The sequence below is a fragment of the Balaenoptera acutorostrata genome, chromosome X (assembly GCF_949987535.1).
Source record: "Balaenoptera acutorostrata chromosome X, mBalAcu1.1, whole genome shotgun sequence".
NCBI lineage: Eukaryota > Metazoa > Chordata > Mammalia > Artiodactyla > Balaenopteridae > Balaenoptera > Balaenoptera acutorostrata.
Genome location: NC_080085.1, coordinates 94,002,207 through 94,024,042, shown reverse-complemented (window position 1 = coordinate 94,024,042; position 21,836 = coordinate 94,002,207). Strand labels below are relative to the sequence as shown.

General features: G+C 36.5%; 1 protein-coding gene across 2 annotated transcripts in view; it reads right to left on the bottom strand.

The window, feature by feature from the left end:
* Window positions 1-999: 999 nt before the first annotated feature.
* RNF128 (ring finger protein 128) overlaps window positions 1,000-21,836 on the bottom strand; it is a 105,410-nt gene continuing 84,573 nt past the window's right edge. For both annotated transcript variants that reach the window (XM_007178330.2, XM_007178331.2), the window contains exons 3-7: window positions 15,492-15,563; window positions 12,163-12,245; window positions 11,206-11,302; window positions 10,243-10,411; window positions 1,000-2,431 (exon numbers count right to left, since the gene is read on the bottom strand). In XM_007178330.2, the coding sequence (XP_007178392.2) occupies window positions 2,298-2,431; window positions 10,243-10,411; window positions 11,206-11,302; window positions 12,163-12,245; window positions 15,492-15,563 (555 nt within the window). In that variant the 3' untranslated portion in view covers window positions 1,000-2,297. The remainder of the gene's footprint in view (window positions 2,432-10,242; window positions 10,412-11,205; window positions 11,303-12,162; window positions 12,246-15,491; window positions 15,564-21,836) is intronic.

The window sequence follows — 21,836 nt, the reverse complement described above, 5'->3', positions numbered from 1 at the left end:
AAATTATATGTCAATACAGCTATTAAAAATTTAAAAAGTCATAAATGCCTCCCCAGAAGAAACCCCACAAAGCTTGAAATGATTAATTTTCTAAGAATATAGGCCAACTTTATTGTGTGGCATCACACACACGTACATTTGGCATATTGCTACAGAAGACATACGTGTAACCTGGTTTGATAATCATGGTTCTGAAGTGTTACAAGCAACTGTTTATTCTTAACATGTTTGTTTGGCAAAATAAAGAGGTGCATTTAACTCATTAACAGCATCCCAAGAATGATACTGCCAAAGAGAAGGCTGAAGGAAAAGGTAACTTTAAAGCAATAAAACAGCCTTATGTCTTGGGTAGTATAAAGATGGACTGGCATCATGGTCTTCTTCTAACCCTATATTATCAGTGGTCAACCTCATTATTTACCTTGTTGACATTTAAAAATAATTCATGGTAGGTTCAGTTATATTATAATGGCAGCAGTTCCTCTCTATGTAATGAAATATGTAAATGTAAAGTTTTAGTTTTTATTGATCAAATATATCAATGACCATTTACATTAAACCTTTTTCCCTCCTAAATCCAAGCATATATTAAAATTTAGGGGCTTCCCTGGTGGCACAGTGGTTAAGAATCCACCTGCCAATGCAGGGGACACGGCTTCGAGCCCTGGTCTGGGAAGATCCCACATGCCGCGGAGCAACTAAGCCTGTGAGCCACAACTACTGAGCCTGCGCGTCTGGAGCCTGTGCTCCGCAACGGGAGAGGCCGCGACAGTGAGAGGACCCCGCACCGCGGTGAAAAGTGGCCCCCGCTCACCGCAACTGGAGAAAGCCCTCACACAGAAACGAAGACCCAACACAGTCAAAAATAAATAAATAAATAAATAAATAAATAAATAAATAAATAAATTTATTAAAAAAATAGGATTTTCATAACTAAAAACAAGAATAAAACATTCTTTAAAAAAAAAGTTAGTATATGATAACTAAACACCAAACACAAACTTTTATTGGAATATTTTATTTACATTTTATATTTAAAGAGAATCAATACAAATCGGGACATATTTACAGCATTTCAAATCAGTGTACAAGAATGCAATGGTTTCATCCATTCTACATTTAGCCAACAAAAATACATGTCTATTCTGCTTTTGCCTAAATTCTGCTGGAATTTGTACTGGAAACAAAACTCTAAAACCAAAGATAAGCCACAGAGAATAGAAGTAAAGTGCATTTTTATAATAGCTCTATTTAACTTTGGTGGATGAAGCTTCAAACTTTATATTAAGGCACCTGGAATTCTCCCCCTCCCCCAATTCTTTTTCAAACACCAAGAAAATGCATTCACGAAATTTATAGCTACACGGACAGAATTTTAGTTTACCTAATGTTATTTTAGCCCATTTAGGTAAAATGTAAACTCAATTTTCAAAGTCAACATTGTTTGGAAAATATTTTCCACAGACTAATTTCTGTAGACAAATTCATACACAAAAATCAATTACCAATTTTTGTGTGACTTATTCATAATCATTTTCAAATAGTATGATGATTTATATACTCTGCTTTTGAAAGTCCCATAAGTAAAGTTTGAGAAATAGTTATACAGTGTTTCTGTAAGTACAGTTTTTATCTATAATCTTTTGTCAAATTGGTGTCACTAATATACCAATCAATCCAGTCCAGTCCATATTCTCTGATAAACTATGCTTGACACTCATATGAAGTACATTTAGCCTAATTTTAAAAACAAAAAATAGTTAAAATGAATATTTTGCTTTAATCTTGTTCTATCAACTTAATGTAGCTTAAATAGACATTTCATGAAGTACTAGCCTAAGTTTGCATTGTTTTTTACATTACAATTCCAGATCAATATAAGCACCTGGAGAAAAACCCTGACACATATAGCCCAAGCTAAAGTAGTAGTATTTTTAATTAAGATACTATCATAAAATAAAGTGATTACAGCTACTCCACATTTTAAAAGCAACATGTTTTTATAAGAAAATTGTTATAAATGGAAAACATGACTACTTGACAAGAGTTTTGAATGTTTAAAAATGTTGCTACCACTATTGAGAGGAAACTTGCCTATGAAAAACATTATATAATGAGTTTGTGGAAAAAGTTAATAGGTTAAATATTTTAAGTCATTTAACTATAGCATAATATTAGTCATCTCATCACTTTCAGTATCATTCTTATTAAGTTATTCCAATTCATTAATAGCAAACTAGGCCCTGATTGGCAGTTCTGTTATTACTAAAGGTTCAAGTTTTCTATTGACACAGATTTTATGATTTAATTTCTCGAACAGCAGTCTCTCGATCAGGAGTTTCATCTTCTTCAAAGGTTGGGTTGTCAACGTGAGGAACAACATCCACTGCCATGGAACTTGCTTCATGGTTTACCAGCTGTAGATTTTCATCTTTAAAAAGAAATGGTAATTTTAGGATGATTTCACCCCTCTCTCCTTTAAGACAAAATTCAACACACATGTCTAAGAAGCCTTTCTTATCTAATTCCATCATACTCTGATTATTACCCTCATTCCCTGTTCCTTTAATATGATTTGTGCTGCCTTACATAAAGCACATATGGCATTATTTTAATTTACAATTACGATTTTATTGATTCACACGTGTGCTTACTTTTACCTAGATTATAGCATCCTTAAGAGCAAAAGTTATGTCTTCCGCTTCTCTATTCTAAATGTAATAGCTCTTAAATCACATTTCAATCACCTGGGCACTTTAAAAAATTACATATGCTATGCATAGATAGATAGATAAATAGATAGATAAATAGATAAATAGATAGGTAGGTAGATAGATAGATAGATAGGTAGGTAGGTAGATAGATAAATAGATAGATAGATAGATAGATAGATAGATAGATAGATAGATAGATAGATAGACAGACAGACAGACAGACAGACAGAAAGACTAAAAAAAATCAACCAGGAAGTTGTGGGGGGCGGGAGTTCCCAAAATGGAATATAAATAGTAACAAGTGAATATAATTATATTACAGATGAAATATATAATCATCCTGAAGAGAGTGGGAAAGAAAAGAACTAACCTAAGTAACTTTGGAAAATGATACTTTGACTATATCCTATAAGGCTAAAACCAAAGAACTACACTGGTTAGTGAAACTGTTTTTCACAGGGGTGTGTTAGCAATGTTGAAACTTAGGTGTACTTTAGGATTGAACAAATAAGTAAATATATTGTGGATAACAACAGCCAGGTTTCTCAATGTCAGAGAAAGGAGTTACAAATAAGGAAAGGGGAAGGCTAGAATAAACTCTGTGGTGTTGGACTGGAATCAGAAATATAAGTATGAACTAGCTGTTCTTCAGATAGGTGAATGTAGATGTGTGTGTATATTTGTGTGAGTACATACACATATTTCCTAGCGTTGTTCCTTGAAATGGCTAATAGCAATGACACCCCAATAGCAATGAGCATACCTAGTGCCCAGATCTTGATTTCGAGGTACTGTTCTCCAATAAAAGCCCCCACCCCCTGAAGAAATAACTGATTCCAGGGCTAGGACAAGGAAAGTACAAGATTAATCTAGATTCTAGCCTAGGGATCAGCAAACTACAGCTTGCAAGCCAACTCTATAGCTAAGAGTGGTTTTTTCATTCTGAAGAGGTTGGAAGAGAACAACCAAAAGCAACAAAGACCTATGGCCTTCAAAGCCTAAAAAAAAAAAAATGATGGGGCATGTTGAAAGAAAACAAACCAACTTGAGGGAGTTCCCAATGACCAAATCTAGGACAATATAACCATGAATAAATCATGAGAATAATATTATGGAATAAAAGAAATATCTATGAGTCCATATTATTATAAATAAATAATTGAATAAATAAGTGGAGAAAGGATAGCTCTTCCTTAAAATAGAAGCTTAATTAATGTAGAAAGAAGGATGGAAATAGAAAATCACCATTTGGCACACATTTCAGTAATAATTATTGTAAGCAAGAAACATCACTGATTGATAAAATTAGTAGGTAAAAAGTAAGATGAGAAACAGGATATTTGCATAGTCTCCAAGTGTCTCTCTATAAAATAATTAATAATTATAAAGGGAAAAAGAATAACTTTAAAAGGAGAAGCTTGGCAGATGCTACCTTAACCAAGAGAACAAAATTAAAACCATTGGTAATAAGACATAGGCATCATGTGCCTCATTATATGATATGAGCCAGAGAAGGGCACAACATAATTTCTGTGGTATTCTTGCCAGAAATAGACAATGGACAATAAATTTAATCATTGGGAATCAGGAGACAATTCCAAATTGAGGGACATTCTACAAAATAACTAACTGGTGGCCTTCAGAAGTGTCAAAGTCATGAAAGAAAAAGACTAAGGAACAGTCACAGATTGGAGACTAAGAAGACGTAACAGTTAAATGCAATGTGGACCTCTCAGAAAATTGGGTATAGAAGGAACATTCCCAAACATAATAAAGGACATACATGGGGACTTCCCTGGCAGTCCAGTGGTTAAGACTCCATGCTTCCACTGTAGGGGGCGTGGGTTTGATCCCTGGTCGGGGAACTAAGATCCCACATGCCACGTGGTACAGCCAAAAAATTTTTAAAATAATAAATAAATAAATAAAGGACATACCTGACAAACCCACAGTTAACAACATACTCAAGAGGAACAAGACAAGGGTACCCACTCTCACCACTCCTATTCAACATAGTACTGGAAGTCCTAGCCAGAGAAATTAGAAAGGAAAAGAAAAGTCATCAAGGGACTTCTCTGGCGGTCCAGTGGTTTAAGACTCCGTGCTTCCAATGCAGGGGACGCAGGTTCAATCCCTGGTCGGGGAAACTAAGATCCCACATGCCGTGCAGCACGGCCAAAAAATAAAAAAATTTTAAACAAACAAACAAACAGAAAAAAGCCATCAAAATGAGAAAGGAAGAAGTAAAATTGTCTGTTTCCAGATGACATGACCTAGAGAAAATGCTAAAGATACCAACAAAAACTGTTAGAACTAATAAACGAATTCACTAAAGTTGCAGGTTACAAAATCAACAGACAAAAATCAGTTGCATTTCTATACACCAGCAATGAAATATCTGAAAGAGAAATAAAGAAAACAATCCCATTCACAATAGCATCAAAAAGCAATATAATACTTATGAATAGATTTAACCAAGGAGGTAAAAGATTTGTACTGAAAACTATAAGACATTTATAAAAGATATTGAAGAGGGCACAAATAAATGGAAATATATCCAATGTTCATGGATCAGAAGAATTCATATTGGACTTCCCTGGTGGCGCAGTGGTTAAGAATCCGCCTGCCAATGCAGGGGACACGGGTTCGATCCCTGGTCTGGGAAGATCCCACATGCCACGGAGCAACAAAGCCTGTGCGCCACACTACTGAGCCTGCTCCCTAGAGCCCGTGAGCCACAACTACTGAGCCCACATGCCACAACTACTGAAGTCTACGTGCCTAGAGCCCATGCTCCGCAACAAGAGAAGCCACCGCAATGAGAAGCCCATGCATCACAACGAAGAGTAGCCCCTGCTTGCTGCAACTAAAGAAAGCCTGCGTGCAGCAACAAAGACCCAACACAGCCAAAAATAAGTAAATAAATAAATAAATTTATTAAAAAAAGAATTCATGTTGTTTAAATGTCCATACTACCCAAAGCCATCTGTAGATTCAATGCAATCCATATCAAAATTCCAAATGCATTTTTCACAGAAGTATAAAAAAAAATCCTAAAATTCATATGGAACTACCAAAGACACTGGATAGCCAAAGCAATTCTGAGAAAGAAGAACAAAGTGGGGAGGCATCACACTTCCTGATTTCAAACTATACTACAAAGCTATAATAATCAACACAGTATGGTACTGGCATAAAAACAGCACATAGATCAGTGGAACAGAATTGAGAACCCAGAAGTAAACCCAGGTGTATGAGACCATGTGTATGAGATGAACTAATATTTGACAAGGGAGCCAAGAACACTCAATGGGGAAAAGACAGTCTTCAGTAAATGGTGTTGGGTCTACTGGATAAATATGCAACAGAATGAAACTGGACCCCTATCTTACACCACTTAAAAAATGAACTCTAAATGGATTAAGGACTTAAAAAGCCAAAATCAACAAATGGGACTACATCAAACCAAAAAGCTTCTACTCAGCAAGAGAAATAATCAAAAGAATGAAAAGGCAAGCTACAAAATGGGAGAAAATATGTGCAAACCACATATCAGATAAGGGGTTAATATCTAAAATATATAAGGAATTCATACAGTTCAATAGCAAAAAAGCAAATAATCTGATTAAAAAATCGGCAGAAGAACTGAGATATTTTCCCAAGGAAGACATACAAATGGCCAACATGTACATGAAAAGATGCTCAACATCACTAATCAGGGAAATGCAAATCAAAACCACAATGAGATATTGCCTCACACTTGTTAGAATAGCTATTATCAAAAAGGAAACAGGTAAGTGTTGGCAAGGATGTGAAGAAAAGGGAACTCTAGTGCACTGTTGGTGGGAATGTAAATTGGTACAGCACTATGGGAAACATGTATGGAGGTTCTCAAAAAATTAAAAATAGAACTACCATATCATCCAGAAATCCCACTTCTGGGTATATATATCTAGAGGAAATGAAATCACTATCTTGAAGAGAGAGCTGCACCTCCATGTTCACTGCAGCATCATTCACAATAGCCAAGACACAGAAATAACCTAAGTGTCCACTGACTGATGAACAGATAAAGAAAATGTGGTGTGTGTATATATATATATATATATATATATATATATATATATATATATATATATATATATATATAACAATGGAATATTATTCAGCCATGAGAAAGAAGGAAATCCTGCCATTTGCAACAACATCGATGGACCTTGAGGGCAGTGTGCTAAGTGAAATAAGTCAGATAGAGAAGACCAATACTGTATGATATCACTTATATGCAGAATCTTAAAAAAAAAAAAAGCCAAATTCATAGAAACAGAGTAGAATGGTGGTTGCAAGAGGCTGGAAGGTGGGGCAAATGGGGAAATGTTTGTCAAAGGGTACAAGTTTCCAGTTATAAGATGAATAAGTTCTGGGGAATCTAACATATAGATGGTGACTACAGTTAACAATACTGTATTAAATACTTGAAAGTTGCTAAGAGAGTAGATCTTAAATGTTCTCACCACACACACACAAAATGTGTAATTATGTGAGATGATGGATTTAACTAATCTTACTCTGATTATATGTCAAGTATATTTCAATAAAACTGGGGAAAAATGAGAAAAGAGGAAAGGCAATGTGGGATCCTAGGACAGAAAAAGGACATTAATGGGCCAACTGGTGAAATTTGAGTAAGATCAGTTTAGTTAATAACATTTTATCATTTAATTTCCTGATTTTGATAATTGTATATGGTTATATAAGATGTTAACTTTTGGAGAAGTTTGGTGACGGGTATATGGGCATTCTTTTTACTGTTTTTGAAACATTTTTTGGTCAGGCTGAAATTATTTCAAAATAAAAAAATAACCTGTGCTTGGGCCCCACATCTCATGGATTCTGACTTAACAATTCTGGGGTAAAGCCCAGGCATTAGTAATGTTTAAAGTTTCTATGGGTGATTCTAATGTGCAGCCAGGGTTAAGAACTAGGGCCCTTATTCGGTGGTTCCCAAAGTGTGGTCCCTGGACAAGCAGTGTCAGTATCACCTGGAAACTTCTTAGAAATGAAAATTCTCAGGGCCCACCCCAGACCAACTGAGTCAGAAACTGGTGGTTTAACAAGCCCTCCAAGTGACTCAATGTATGCTTACGTTTGAAAATCAGTGCTCTGATAAAATTCAGCACAATGATGGAACACACAGGCATGAACTAATCAACTGTATGTTTACAAAGTTATTTAAATCACAACTATCACCATAATAATCAATGGTTAATAGGCATAATGCCCAAACTATTAATATATAATCATAGATAAAATTAAATCTATTCTATGTGGTCACTCATTCAACACTTATTTGAGTATTTACTATGTGGCAGTCTGTGCTAGGTGCTTGGGTATACGACAGTGAATAATAAGACACTGTCCCTACCCAAAGGGACTTTTTAAGGTTTTAATACAATTCAGTGCAATAAATGCAATGATAGAAGTTCTACCGAAGTAGACAGTAGGACCACACAGGTGAGTCAAGGGAAGCTTCTCAAAGGGGAGCAAGTTTTAAAGGAGGAACAGGAGTTGGACTGGGCTTCCCCAATTTCTTGGGGGAGGAAGAGTAGAAGGAATGGGCAGAGAGAAGATAGTGTCTCAAACTATGACTGTTGAATTAAGGTTGGAAATTAGGGGATGGTTTAGAGGAAAAATGATATTGAATCAATAGGAAGGGGAGAGGGTAGGATCTAGGATCGACCTAAGTTTCTGGTTTGACTCACCCGGGTAGGTGTTACTACCATTCACAGAGATAAAGAATACAGGAGAAGGGGCTTCCCTGGTGGCGCAGTGGTTGAGAATCTGCCTGCCAATGCAGGGGACACGGGTTCGAGCCCTGGTCTGGGAAGATCCCACATGCCGCGGAGCAACTGGGCCCGTGAGCCACAACTACTGAGCCTGCGCGTCTGGAGCCTGTGCCCTGCAACAGGAGGGGCCGCGATAGTGAGAGGCCCGCACACCGCGATGAAGAGTGGCCCCCCGCACCACGATGAAGAGTGGCCCCCGCTTGCCGCAACTAGAGAAAGCCCTCGCACGAAACGAAGACCCAACACAGCCAAAATAAATAAATAAATAAATAAAGTAGCTATAAACCCATTGCTAAAAAAAAAAAACATTTAAAAGAATACAGGAGAAGGAACATGGATCATCATTTTATTTGCTTATTCTCTGCAAAAACTGTTCTGCCTTCTACCCTCCCCCCAAAACTCGCAAATTCTCTGCAAAAACTGTTCTGCCTTCTACTCTCCCCCACAAGAACAGAACACAAAAAAAGTAGGTTGGGATTTTTTTCTTTTTTTTAAACTGGTCTGACAATAAACTGAATTATCCCATACATTCAGGTCTCCCGTATGGCAGGCAAGAATTCTACCACTGAACCACCAATGCTGCTAAACTGAATTATCCCATACACTGTCCTTTATCTTCACTGAATTCTATTACCACACAGTTACAGGAACCAAAAATTCATCTAGAGCAAATAGACAATGATTATCTATTATAGGTAAAACAAAACACAGATTATTAAGATTCTTATGACTACTTTGTACTCTAGGAAATGTCCAAAGGTTAGATTACAACATGAGGTTTGCGTTTGCATGATGGTATTCCTCGTGACCTCTGTAGAAATGGTATCTATGGCACTTATAAGCCTACCAAGGACAAAGGTTCATGTCATAGGAAGCTGAAACTTTTACAAGTCATCTTGACATTTCATTTTCCTTCTACTTTTATGCCAGAATTAGGTTATCTCAAAATGAGGATAGAGGAAAAACTATCAACCAACAAAAACCATGAAAAAGGTGGAAGTTAAAGAAAGGGAAAGTAATTTGTATACGGGTTTTCTCTAAGGAAAAAAGTAACAGAATTCCCTAAAATCTCTCTACTGGTATGACATTACTAAGTTGCTAATACTGATTCACATGAATTTTGAAATTAATACATTCAATTTTACTTTCCACAGTTTGTTCACTTCATGGCAAATAATCAACAGGTGGCAGCACATCATTCTTAAACACAGTTTCTGATCTGTGCAAAAAATGGGTTCTGGAGTTGTGTATAAACCAAGCTTTTGGAAATTAAATTCTGTTTTATCATTCCAGGAATTCTTTATCTTAATTTCTTTATCTTAATTTCTGATTGATATGCAATAAACAATGGCTTCTAAAGTTGAAAAGTTTCTCCTTAGCCTAAGTTAATAAGCCAACTCTTAAATGCATTGGAGAGAAGCTTTCCAATAAAAAAATCTTTTTCTTCTGTGACTAATTCCCACTCTTAATGCATTTCATCAGTTTCAGGTACATTTGAATGTGTATATTAAGTTAAGGTAGGGGTGCATCCTGCATTGCATCATTGTTACTAGAAAAAACCTGGAATGTGTTAATGGATGAATAGAATAAATGCTAAAAAGCAGGAGTACTCTGCCTGGTGTCTAATCCCCAATGTGGGGATCATTTGTGGGGCACTCATTGCCCCTCAGCATGGTGCTTACTTGCTGACTGCACATGTTCCTCCAAAGGCGGTTCATCTGCGCCCTGAACTGAAGCATATCCAGACGATGCAGTTTCACTGCGATTATCCTCTTCATGAGGAGAGGCACTATTGGATGCTTCGTTGGATGCCGGAACTTGTAAAGACACTGATCCATCTTCAACATCCACCTGCGGAAAGCATTTAAACACATTAAGAGGCTCTCAGAGTATATGTTTTTCCTTGACATATCATTACAAAGTTTCTTCATAGGTGACTTATTAGAGCAATGCTTCTTAACCTTTTAAACCTACAATCCATTTTTGATGATCACAAAAATTTCTTGCAGGTCCCAGCCAGAGCAGTTGGAGTAATTGGCTCCAATGGAGTGAAAGATGTTACAGGCAGATTGCCATCAACATCTGACATGTTTATCTGGGTGAACACTTCATAATATAATGCCTGATACAAGGAAGGCACTCAAAAAAAATTCCTATGCTGTCCCCTAGGGGTTTTGAGAATCACTGTCATCTGTATATCTCCTCAAGTCAGGAAGAGTTTGTTGAGCTTGACTTTCTGTTGTGTGTACTGTGAAATAGGTAGGTTTTTTTTCATTTATGAAATAATAACTTAATATTTATTATACTCTCTCAAACTTTACATGCTCAGTTAACAACAAGTTTGATTGCTATGCAATAGTAAGAGAGTAAAAAACAGCAAGGGGTATCAGAAGTCAGTTGGGGTCATCACTTCCAATTCTGACCAAATAATAAGTACATTTGAGGAGAGGGAAGAAGGAGGAAAATGGAGGTGGTCCAACATGGTACCTCTCTGTCACTATGATGTAAGTAGGTCCAATTTTTGGTATAAACTGTAAGTCTAGCACATTACGTAGCTAAAAAATAAGGATTTTTTTCCTGAAGGCCCAGATATATAAATAACACACTGTTAAGTTCCTTCGTATAAATAGTTTAGCAACGTTTACCTCAATTCCCAAAGCTTTGAGTATGTCACATTTGCACATGGGGCAAGTCCTGTGTTCTAATAGCCATGGGTCAACACATGTCTTATGGAAAATATGGCTAATGAAGGAAAAAAACACATATTTTGGTTATCAGTTGTGAACTAGCAACACTTTGCCTAATATACTAACGGGTTACCCTGTAAGTTTACTTAGTCTTTTAATGGATGCCTTTTTTTTCCCTTTTAAACACACTATTACAGAAACAATATTTGGAAATTTCATAATACAATACTTTTAAATATAGCCTCATTACTCTAGCTTCATAAAAACTATTTTCAATACCACTTACTTGAAAAATAGCTAAGATGTTACCTGACCTAAGGTTTTGTTCAGTAATTCGGATCTTAATTATTTTGTTATTCCCTAACTATAAAATAGTACAGTTAGTCATTCTCAATAATATAGTACAATAAAGTATTGAGTGTAACATAATTCCGATACTTTAGGCAATGTGATAAGTTCCAAGAACGCCACTATTTAATAGCTAAAAGGAAGAGTGTTAAGAACAACTTCCGGGAGAGGGATAATAAGAAGCTAAAGAATGAAGACTTCCAAATAGGTGCTCATAAGTTGATTTTATTTTTTTCTCAATAGGATTGGTAGAATTATTTTGAATTAAATAATCCAGTACCACACACACACACACACACACACACAGTGATGCTGGCTAGGTTCTTAAGTTTTTTTACGGAACTAGTTTCCAAATTGTACCAGATTATGGAAATATTATATAATTAGCCTTGTACCATTTCCAATGACATTAAAAATAAAGCAATCACCTATATTTAAATGAAAAGAAGTTAAAAATAAACACTTTCTTTACATCAAATTGGAAACATTCAAAATAGTTTCCCCCACTACAATCATTTTTGTAAGTCAGCTATTCTCATTGACGACATAAAAGAAAATCAAACTTACTTGCAGGTTAAGATGCGTACTAAATCATTAGGTTTATATAGTTCAATACACACAGCGCAACTATCTCCATCAGGGCCAATTTCCTAAGAGCAAATAGTTATTGTTATTCAGATGGATAAGAAAAATACATTAAACTACAGAGCAAAATCAGAATATACATGTATTTAATAAATTACATAAATTCCTACAGAAGAAGGAGCATCACATCACTAAAACGACTGTTTCAATAAGCAGTTTAAAATTCTCTAGACTTAATTGGAATCTAAAAAAAGAGTCAAACTTATAGAAAGAGTGAGTAGAAAAGTAGTTTCCACGGTCTGAGGAATGGGGGAAACAGGGAGCAGTTAATAAAAGGGTACAAACTTTCAACTATAAGATGAATAAGGTCTGAAGATCTAATGTAAAACATGGTGACTACAGTCAATAACACTGTGTATTATGTAATTGAAGTTGGAAAGTAAAATAAAATATTTAGACTTTAAAAAGTAAAAGAAGGAAGTTCCTTGGTGGCCTAGTGGTTAGGATTCCGGGCTTTCACTGCTGTGGCCCGGATTCAATCCCTGGTCGGGGAACTGAGATCCTGCAAAGCCACTCGGTGCAGTCTAAATAAATAAATAAAGTAAAAGAATAAAGTCCTGCAAAGCCACTCGGTGCAGCCAAAACAAACAAACAAACAAACAAATAAAGTAAAAGAATAAAGTCAACCAAAGGGGAACAGTACAAAGAGAAACATGTAGCACTGATTTAAACCTCTTCCTGGTTTTAGAATTTACACAATGCCACAAGTTCTATGGCTATGTTTTTCCATTAAAAAAATTAAGGTATAAGTCACATGCAATAAAATTCACTCTAAATGTTGAGTATACAGTTTTGCAAGTTTGGAGAAACATGCAGTCACTTAATCACCACCATAGTCAAGATATAGGATAGTCCTGGTACCCCAACAAATTCCTCTATACCACTTCGTAATTAACCCCTCTGTAATTAACTCCTCCTTTTGTCACTATCTTCTGCCACCCACTCATCTGTTTTTCAGTGCCTGTAGTTTGGGCTTTTCCAGAATATCTTATAAGTGGGATTGTGCCTTATATAGCCTTTGAGTCTGCCTTCTTTCACTTAACATAATGCATTTGTGATTCATCCATGTTGTTGTATGTATCAGTAGGATTCCCCCCTTTTTATTGCTAAATAGTATCCCATGATATGGATGTACCACAGTTTTTTTTATCCATTCAACACTTGAAGGACATTTGGGTTCTTTCCAGTTTCTGGTAATTATCAGTAAAGCTGCCATGAACAATTGTGAAAAAGTTTTTATGTGAATGGGTAAACATCTAGCAGTGAGATTGCTGGGTTCTTTTGAGAGTGTATATTTGACTTCATAAAGAACTGCCATTCACTCTGCTGTACAGCAGAAACTAATACAACATTGTAAAGCAACTATACTCCAATAATTAATTAACTTATACATACACACACACACACACACACACACACACACACACACACACACACATAGAACTGCCAAACTGTTTTCCAAACTGGCTGTACATTGCATTCTCACCAGAAAATGCATGAGAGTTCCAGCTGTTCCACATCTGGTCAGCTCTTGGTTTTAGCCATTCTAATAAATGTGCTGTGGGTATCACATTGTGGTTTTAATGTGCATTTCCCTAATGACTAATGATGTTTAGCATCATTTTATGTGCTTTTTTGCCAGCCATATATTTCTTTGGTAAAATGTCTGTTTTGCCCATTTTTCCACTAGGTTGTCTGTTCTCTTCTTGAGTTTTGAGAGTTCTTTATATATTCTGAATACAGTCCTTTATCAGATATGTGATTTGCAAATATTTTCTCCCAGTCTGTGGCTCGTCTTTTCAGTCTCTTAACAGTGTCTTTCAAAGAGCAAAAGCTCTTAATTTTAACAAATTTCTCTTTTTCTCTTTAATGGACTTGTTTTTGGTATCATATCTAAGTAATCTTTGCCTAACCCAAGCTACAAAGATATTTTTCTCCAAAGTTTTCTTCTAAAATTTCATAGTTCTAGGTTTTATATTTAAATCTGTGATCCATTTCAAGTTAATTTTTGCAGAGGGCATAAAGTATGGATTGAGGTTCATTTTTTTTTTTGTCTATGGATATTCACTCATTGCGTATGGAGAGCCAACAATTGGCTGCCCTTTCTTCTTTGAATTGCTTTTGCACCTTTGTCGAAAATCAATCGACCATTTATGTGTGGGTCTATTTCTGGACTGTCTCTTCTGTTTCAAAGATCTAAAGGTCCATCCTTTCCCTAATACCATGCTTTCTTGACTACTGTAGCTTTAAAATAATTCTGCAAATCAGGAAATGTGAGTCATCCAAATTTGTTTTTTATCAAAATTGTTTTGGTTATTCTAGTTCTTTTGCTTTTCCAAATAATCTTAGAGTCAACTTGTCAATTCCTACAAAGGATGCAACTAGGATTTTGATTGAAACTGCACTGAATCTATAGATCAGTTTGGGGAGGAAGTGACATCTTGACAACAGAGTCTTCTAACCCATGAACACGGTATATCCCTCCATTTCTTTAGGTCTTCTTTGATTTCTTTCTTTCATTATGTTTTGCCCTTTTCAGCATATAGATCTTGAACATATTTTGTAAGATTTATACCTAAGTATATAATGGTTTTGGTGCTGTTATAAATGGTATTTTTTTATTTCAGTAAGTTCTGTAGCTATATTTTTATTGTAGTACAAACTTCCATAGCTATTTTTTGATACGTGTTTTATACATCAATGGTAGTTTTCAACTGTGCTAAATCTGAAAATGGATGTTCAAGTAGAGTTGTACTGAAGCACTGTAGTAATTTCCTGTTGCTGTAACAAATTACAATAACTTAGTGGCTTAAAATGACACAAACTTATACTCTTACTGTTATTGCTTATGGCCCCTTTCTTGCATCACTGCAACCTCTTGCTTCCATTGTCACATCTCCTACTGCACTGTAGTCAAATCTCCCCTTTCCTCCCTCTTATAAAGACACTGTGATTATACTTAGGATCCACCCGGATAATCCAGGATAACCTCCCCATCTCAAGATCCTTAACTTAATCACATCTGCAGAGTACTTTTTGCCATATAAGGTAACATTTACAGGTTCTAGGGATTAGGACCTAGATGTCTTTGGGAGCCATTATTCAGCCTACCTCCAGCATCAAATAGATTAAAAAATCAATAAGATTTATAAATTCCAATGAAAATCATACTTTGGAAGAACATTTAGCTTTTAACAATGGCTTGGTAGCACTGCTTTAAAACAAATAGCATTTACAAGTCATAAATGCACCTTGTCTCCTTGTTTCAGTGTGCGGAGTTGAAGCCTTCCAATAGCTTTTTTAGCATCTGCCTTTAATTGTCTCTGTAATAAAAAAAAAATAGCCGGTATTAGAAAAAATATTTCTAAAAGAAATACGATAAAAAAGGTAGAGAGGATTAATAAATATTTATCAGGTAAAAGTCAATGTCTAAGTAAATTTTAAAAGATAAAATTTAATTAGCCATAATAAATGCCCATTTATCTGATATCAAGCAGGATTTTTTTAAATTACTGAAACCTTATGTTTCCTTACCTTCTTAAACAGCAGCTTTGGGCCACAATGGTAAAGCTATGCGTCCCTATTCCAAATGGATTCGGATGCTATGAATTTTCAAAGCAATTTTCCTATTTTCAAAACCCCAGAGGTCCTTAAATTACATCTTTTCCAATTTCTTTTTTGAATCGTGTCTTGTTTGGTAGAAAGTGCATTGGATGCAAATGGACCTAGCTTCAAAATCTGACTTTGTCACTTACTAAATGAATAATCCTGGACAAGTCATTAAATCTTTGAGCTTGTTTACTCATCTATAAAATGAGGATAATACCAATCCTTACAGTGTTATTTGGTATTAGGGGAAAATATTGCTGTTTATAACCACTACTGCCTTGTAAGGAGGGTGGATTCTGAGAGTGGTAAGCCTTTTTTTGTTTCACTGAACATATACCTAGATGAGTCTGGATATGCAAAGGCAAGTCCATGGCTCATTTAGGGAATAAAGACTAAAATATTACATATATATCTATATCTATCTATCCATACACACACACGTGTGTGTATGTATATATATGTGTGTGTATATATACATATATTTGAATCAGAAGTGAGGTTAAGGTATAGGGGGAAATTTAAAAGGTGAAGGAAAAGTGAGAAAGAGAGGAATCAATGAGAGACTATCCCTCTGTGTGGGATGAACTGCCCAGAGGAAAGAACTCCCAGGTAGTATGAGATATTTGATGTTAATTTGAAATTATTTGTGATGCCACAAATAAACCTTCCTTCTATTTCGGTAAAATCTACCACATACACGAATGCTTCAAGTGAAGATAATATATGTGTAAATTGAAGAAGAGGCTAGGTTTCACACCTGGGTGAATGCTGTATGGAATAGAGAGATAGCATGTGCAGCATGGCAAGATGATAAGCAATCTTCCTATTTTGTACTGTAAAATGGACAAACTTATAGAAATTCAGCAGAAAGTAGATGCTCAGAACCAGAGGTCTTGTGAGGATGTCAACAACTTCCTCATCCCCCTGTATGTACCTCCATCCCCAGCAGGGAGACCCCTAGGTGACATTGAGGTTACATGAAAATTAGATATAACGTAAGTAAAGTATCCAGCATAATGTCTGGCTGATAGCAGACACTCAATAAAATGTTTATTAAACAAAAATATAAAGTACTATTTATTCATCAATTAGTATTACAGATTTATACATATCTGTAGCAAATATATTTTGGAAGGGAATAATCCATGGGTGTAGGTATGTGAGGAAATTCCTTAATGCCCAAACCTGCCTCCTATAAGATATCATTTTGTGAAACGTATTTGGCTTGATGCCAAGGACATTACTGCCAAAATATTTCTTTGCTGGCATAGTAGCAGCAGAAACTTCTCAGATTGTTACCTGACTGGCAAATATAGCTCACAGAAACAGTTAATAGGAAGGCCTAGCTCTCAGAAGGAAAGAGACACTAATCGAAGCCCTTTCACTCTCTCTCTGAGACTTAATCATGGATTTCACTCACAAGGGGAATTTTATGATGGTACTTAATTTTTTTAAATAAATTTATTTATTTAATTTTTCTTATTTTTTTATTTTTTGGCTGTGTTGGGTCTTCGTTGCTGCACGTGGGCTTTCTCTAGTTGTGATGAGTGGGGTCTACTCTTCATTGCGGTGCGCGGGTTTCTCGTTGCAGTGGCTTCTCTTGTTGCGGAGCACGGGCTCTAGGCACGTGGGCTTCAGTAGTTGTGGCACGTGGGCTCAGTAGTTGTGGTTCACAGGCTCTAGAGCGCAGGCTCAGTAGTTGTGGCGCAAGGGCTTAGTTGCCCTGCGGCATGTGGGATCTTCCCAGACCAGGGCTTGAACCCCTGTCCCCTGCATTGGCAGGCGGATTCTTAACCACTGCACCACCAGGGAAGCCCTGGTACTTCATTTTGAGCTTAAATATTTTCCCTTCTGTCAGTTGCATCACAAGTAAATAATAGAGTGATAGTGAAAGGAGGTACACTTAGAATCTTTAGAGCTGGAGAACTCTTAGAGTTCACCTAGCCTGAGATCTAATCTGACAGATAAGAAAACTGATGCCCAAAGAGAAAGAATGCTGTGCTCAAAATCTCAGAGTTGGTTAGTGTCAGTCCCACTGAAGCCCAGAGTTTGGGAACACTTAATTCTGACATCAAGGTAGCCATCTTTTGTTTACTGTGGCTTGGAGCAGGAAGCTAGTACTACTTCCTTACATTTATATAATCATTTTATAATTATTTTTGATATCTATTACCTCATTTAATCCTCACAACAATCCCCTAAAGGAGAGGATATCTCCACTTTAACGCTGAGCAAGTGGAGGCTTGGAAGAGTAAAATAACTTGTCCAAAAGGGCATGCAGCCTCTGAATGATAGAGTTGGTACTGGAAGTCTACTCTTCGTATTCCAAGATTCCATTATGATACAACCATCCAAAACCTTCTGAAGTTTTTCCAACTCCTGGATTCTATGGTCTGTCAAATTGTGGCCAGTCCTTACAGGGAACAACCAGTAGGCCCACAGGATTCTGGCCCTGGCCTAGACTTCTAAACATCACTACTTTCTTTTCCTATAAAGCATGAGCTATTTCAACACGAAGATGAAAAAAATGCAAATGATACAAAAATAGAGCCAACAAGAGAAAACTGGGAAAGGAAAAAATGTAGTTGATAAGAAGTCTTTGACAATCATTTTGCAACCTGTCTTTAGAGCACTTCTGATTTAGGTTTAAGTAACAAGCTCTATGACACAACTGGGGAAATGCACTCACAAGGAAGTAATACATCTCTAGTGTATTTACCTGATTAAATCTATATAGTCTGATTTCTCATTCCAAAATATTCAACAAAATCTAAATGCATGAGTCTCCAGTGCTAGTGTTCATCAATTCATCAGGGATGAATGCTAACTATACAACTTTGATTATATCCAAGACTAACGCAAATTAATTTGAGAGATGGGATCGAAGGCAAACTTTAAATGTAATGTCCAAGTCTGTGTGAATGAGAAAAGTGGAACTTACATTAAGACCAGAAGATCCTAAGCAAGGGACTTGATTATGAAGGATCTCTAAAACATTTGCAGCACAGAATAAACCGATGTTTAATGAAGCAGCCCTAGAATTTAAAAAAATCCTTTAAAGGACAATTTGAATATTTCCAATAACTCCTACCAAGCTTTTATAAAGAAAAGACATTTCTTTCAATATGGAGGAGCAACGTGGTTTTGTTAAGAAGCACAAACTGTATTTTTAGAACCTGAATAAAGGTCACTTTTAAAACTGCCATCAGTACTCAAACTATTTCACTGTCACATGGTAGCAGGAGTTCCCAAGATGCATCCATTCCTCTAAAAACTGACATACAAGAACAAAATTAAGACCAAGTAGTTTATATTAAATATATGTTTGGGTAATTTTGTTTAAGTCAAACTTCTGGCTTTAACATTTAAAGAGAATATGCCCCAATGCAAACTGTAATTTATATTTGATTCCTTAAAATCAGAACTTCAAGAGTATATCTACTTTGTTACACAAATTACTTTGGACACCTTTTCAGTACTTCTCCACCATATCAGAATTCCCCCCTACCCTATAAATTGCAATAGCACATTGTTTCTACCTCTTATATTCTGTAGTTGAATTATTCATCTGTCTTTTTCTCCTAGTAGATTGTGAGTAGGTGGAAGACTGGGCCTTAATCATTAAAAAAATTTTCCCATAATGCCTAGTAGTTGCTCAAAGAATAGCTTCTGAGTTTAGAAAAACACATTTTCATGATTTTCTCATCTAAGTTTTACTCATTAAAAGCTTCTATTCTATCAAATCTGGGAAAAGAAAGGTTTAGAGAACATGTATTGGGCCCCTGCCATGCGTCAGGTTTAACCCTAAGCTTTTTACATGTGTCATCTTGTTTAAACATTAACAAGTTTATGGAATAGGTATTTTAATATCCAAATTTTATAGACAAGAAAAGGTTCTGAAGCTTGACTAAAGTCCAGGCAGCTGGTTAGTTGCAGAGCTGTTATTCAATTCAAGCCCAGGTTCTATGTGGCTTTAAAGCCCATGATCTCTCCACTATAGCACACTGCCTCCACTGTGTAACAGCAAAGAAGCCCTTAAAGGGCTTCACATTCCTTGTGAAGAAGATAAATGAAAGAAATAAGAAAAAAAACCCTCAAAGTCAGCTATTACCCAATCTTCAAATCCTTCCTCAACTGGCTACTTACTGTGATTTGGGGAGCTCTTTTATTTATTTTTTTTAAAATAAATTTATTTTATTTTTATTTATTTTTGGCTGTGTTGGGTCTTCGTTGCTGTGCGTGGGCTTTCTCTAGTTGCAGCGAGTGGGAGCTACTCTTTGTTGTAGCACGCAGGCTCAGTAGTTGTGGCTTGTGGGCTCTAGAGCACAAGCTCAGTAGTTGTGGCGCACGGGCTTAGTTGCTCCACGGCACGTGCGATCTTCCCGGACCAGGGCTCGAACCCATGTCTCCTGCATTGGCAGGCGGATTCTTAACCACTGCACCACCAGGGAAGCCCTGGGGAGCTCTTTTAAACAGGTATTTTATATCAATAGACTCTACCCACCTCTTCCCCAATCCTAAGAGATACCTGGTCTAAGAATATTTGGCAGAGTAGAAGACTGATTCAAAGCATCTTGGTTTTTCGCCAATTTTCTTAAAAGAAGCTTAATGCCATTAGTCTATTCAAAAGCTGGGATGGTTCTAGTCACTGAAGAATTTCAGCTGTATAGTTATTTTGGTTCTGAGTGACACTTTAAGTGGACTGAAAATGAAGAGTCAGGTCAATTCTTATCCTATATTACAATGTTCAATTTTTAAATTACAGTGAACTCAAAGATATCTTACCTAGTTCATCTGTGAATTTATATCAAACTAAGTACAATAAATGTTTTAGTCTGGTTATTTGTCACCTGGGTTTTGGTCCCATGGCATTCAGCTTTTAGTTTAACTGAAACCCACATGAATAACACTAGGCACGTAGTCAAACCTAATCACTTGATGGTGGGGGGAGGGGGCAGAGTGGGGTATGTAAAAGCAAGAAAAAAGGGTAGATATAAGCAAACTATATTTTCCTGTTCTTAAGTCACTACTTTTTTTTTAAATTTATTTTTGGCCCCATTGGGTCTTCGTTGCTGTGCACAGGCTTTCTCTAGTTGCATTGAGTGGGGGCTACTCTTTGTTGCAGTGTGCGGGCTTCTTATTGTGGTGGCTCCTCTTGTTGCGGAGCACAGGCTCTAGGCATGCGGGCTTCCGTAGTTGTGGCACGTGGGCTCAGTAGTTGTGGCTCGCGGGCTCTAGAGCGCAGCCTCAGTAGTTACGGCGCACGGGCTTAGTTGCTCTGCGACATGTGGGATCGTCCCGGCCCAGGGCTTGAACCCAGGTCCCCTGCATTGGCAGGCGGATTCTTAACCACTGCACCACCAGAAAAGTCCCTTACCACTTTTTTAAAATAAAAATTTTCATAAAAATTTGGCTCGGAATTTATAAAACAGAATACTTAAAATCAAGGATTATAGTAAGAGGATTCTTTTCTTCAGATACATTCCTGTGAACAAAATCAAAGTTTGAGTGATGTGGCTGTTTAGATATATGAGAACTGAGAGAAATCTACTTTTTTCCCCAGCAAAAACCTAGGCATGGAATCACTGTGTTGTACACCTGAAACTAATATAATACTGTATGTCAATTATACTTCAATTAAAAAAGATAAAGCCCCAAAAAACCTCTGTATAATATTTGAATGAGAGTATTCCTAAAGGAAAGAGGAGGTGCAGACTATAGAACAGCTTCCCATAAGTCTATGGAACTACAGAAATAGGAGTACAGACCACTTACATGAAGGTGATCCCTGTGAACAGTGTGAGGAAATGCACTGTAAGGAAGAGCAGTGAGAAAAGGGGGAATTTACCCTAGGAGATAGGTTATGACTCAGATTATAGCATTTTTCAAAGAAAGACAATCAAAGCCTTTATTAGAGTAAGTGAAAATTTTTAAAAATCCCGACAGACCCATTGTAAGAGCTTCCTTTTGTCCAGTGAGAAAGTCAG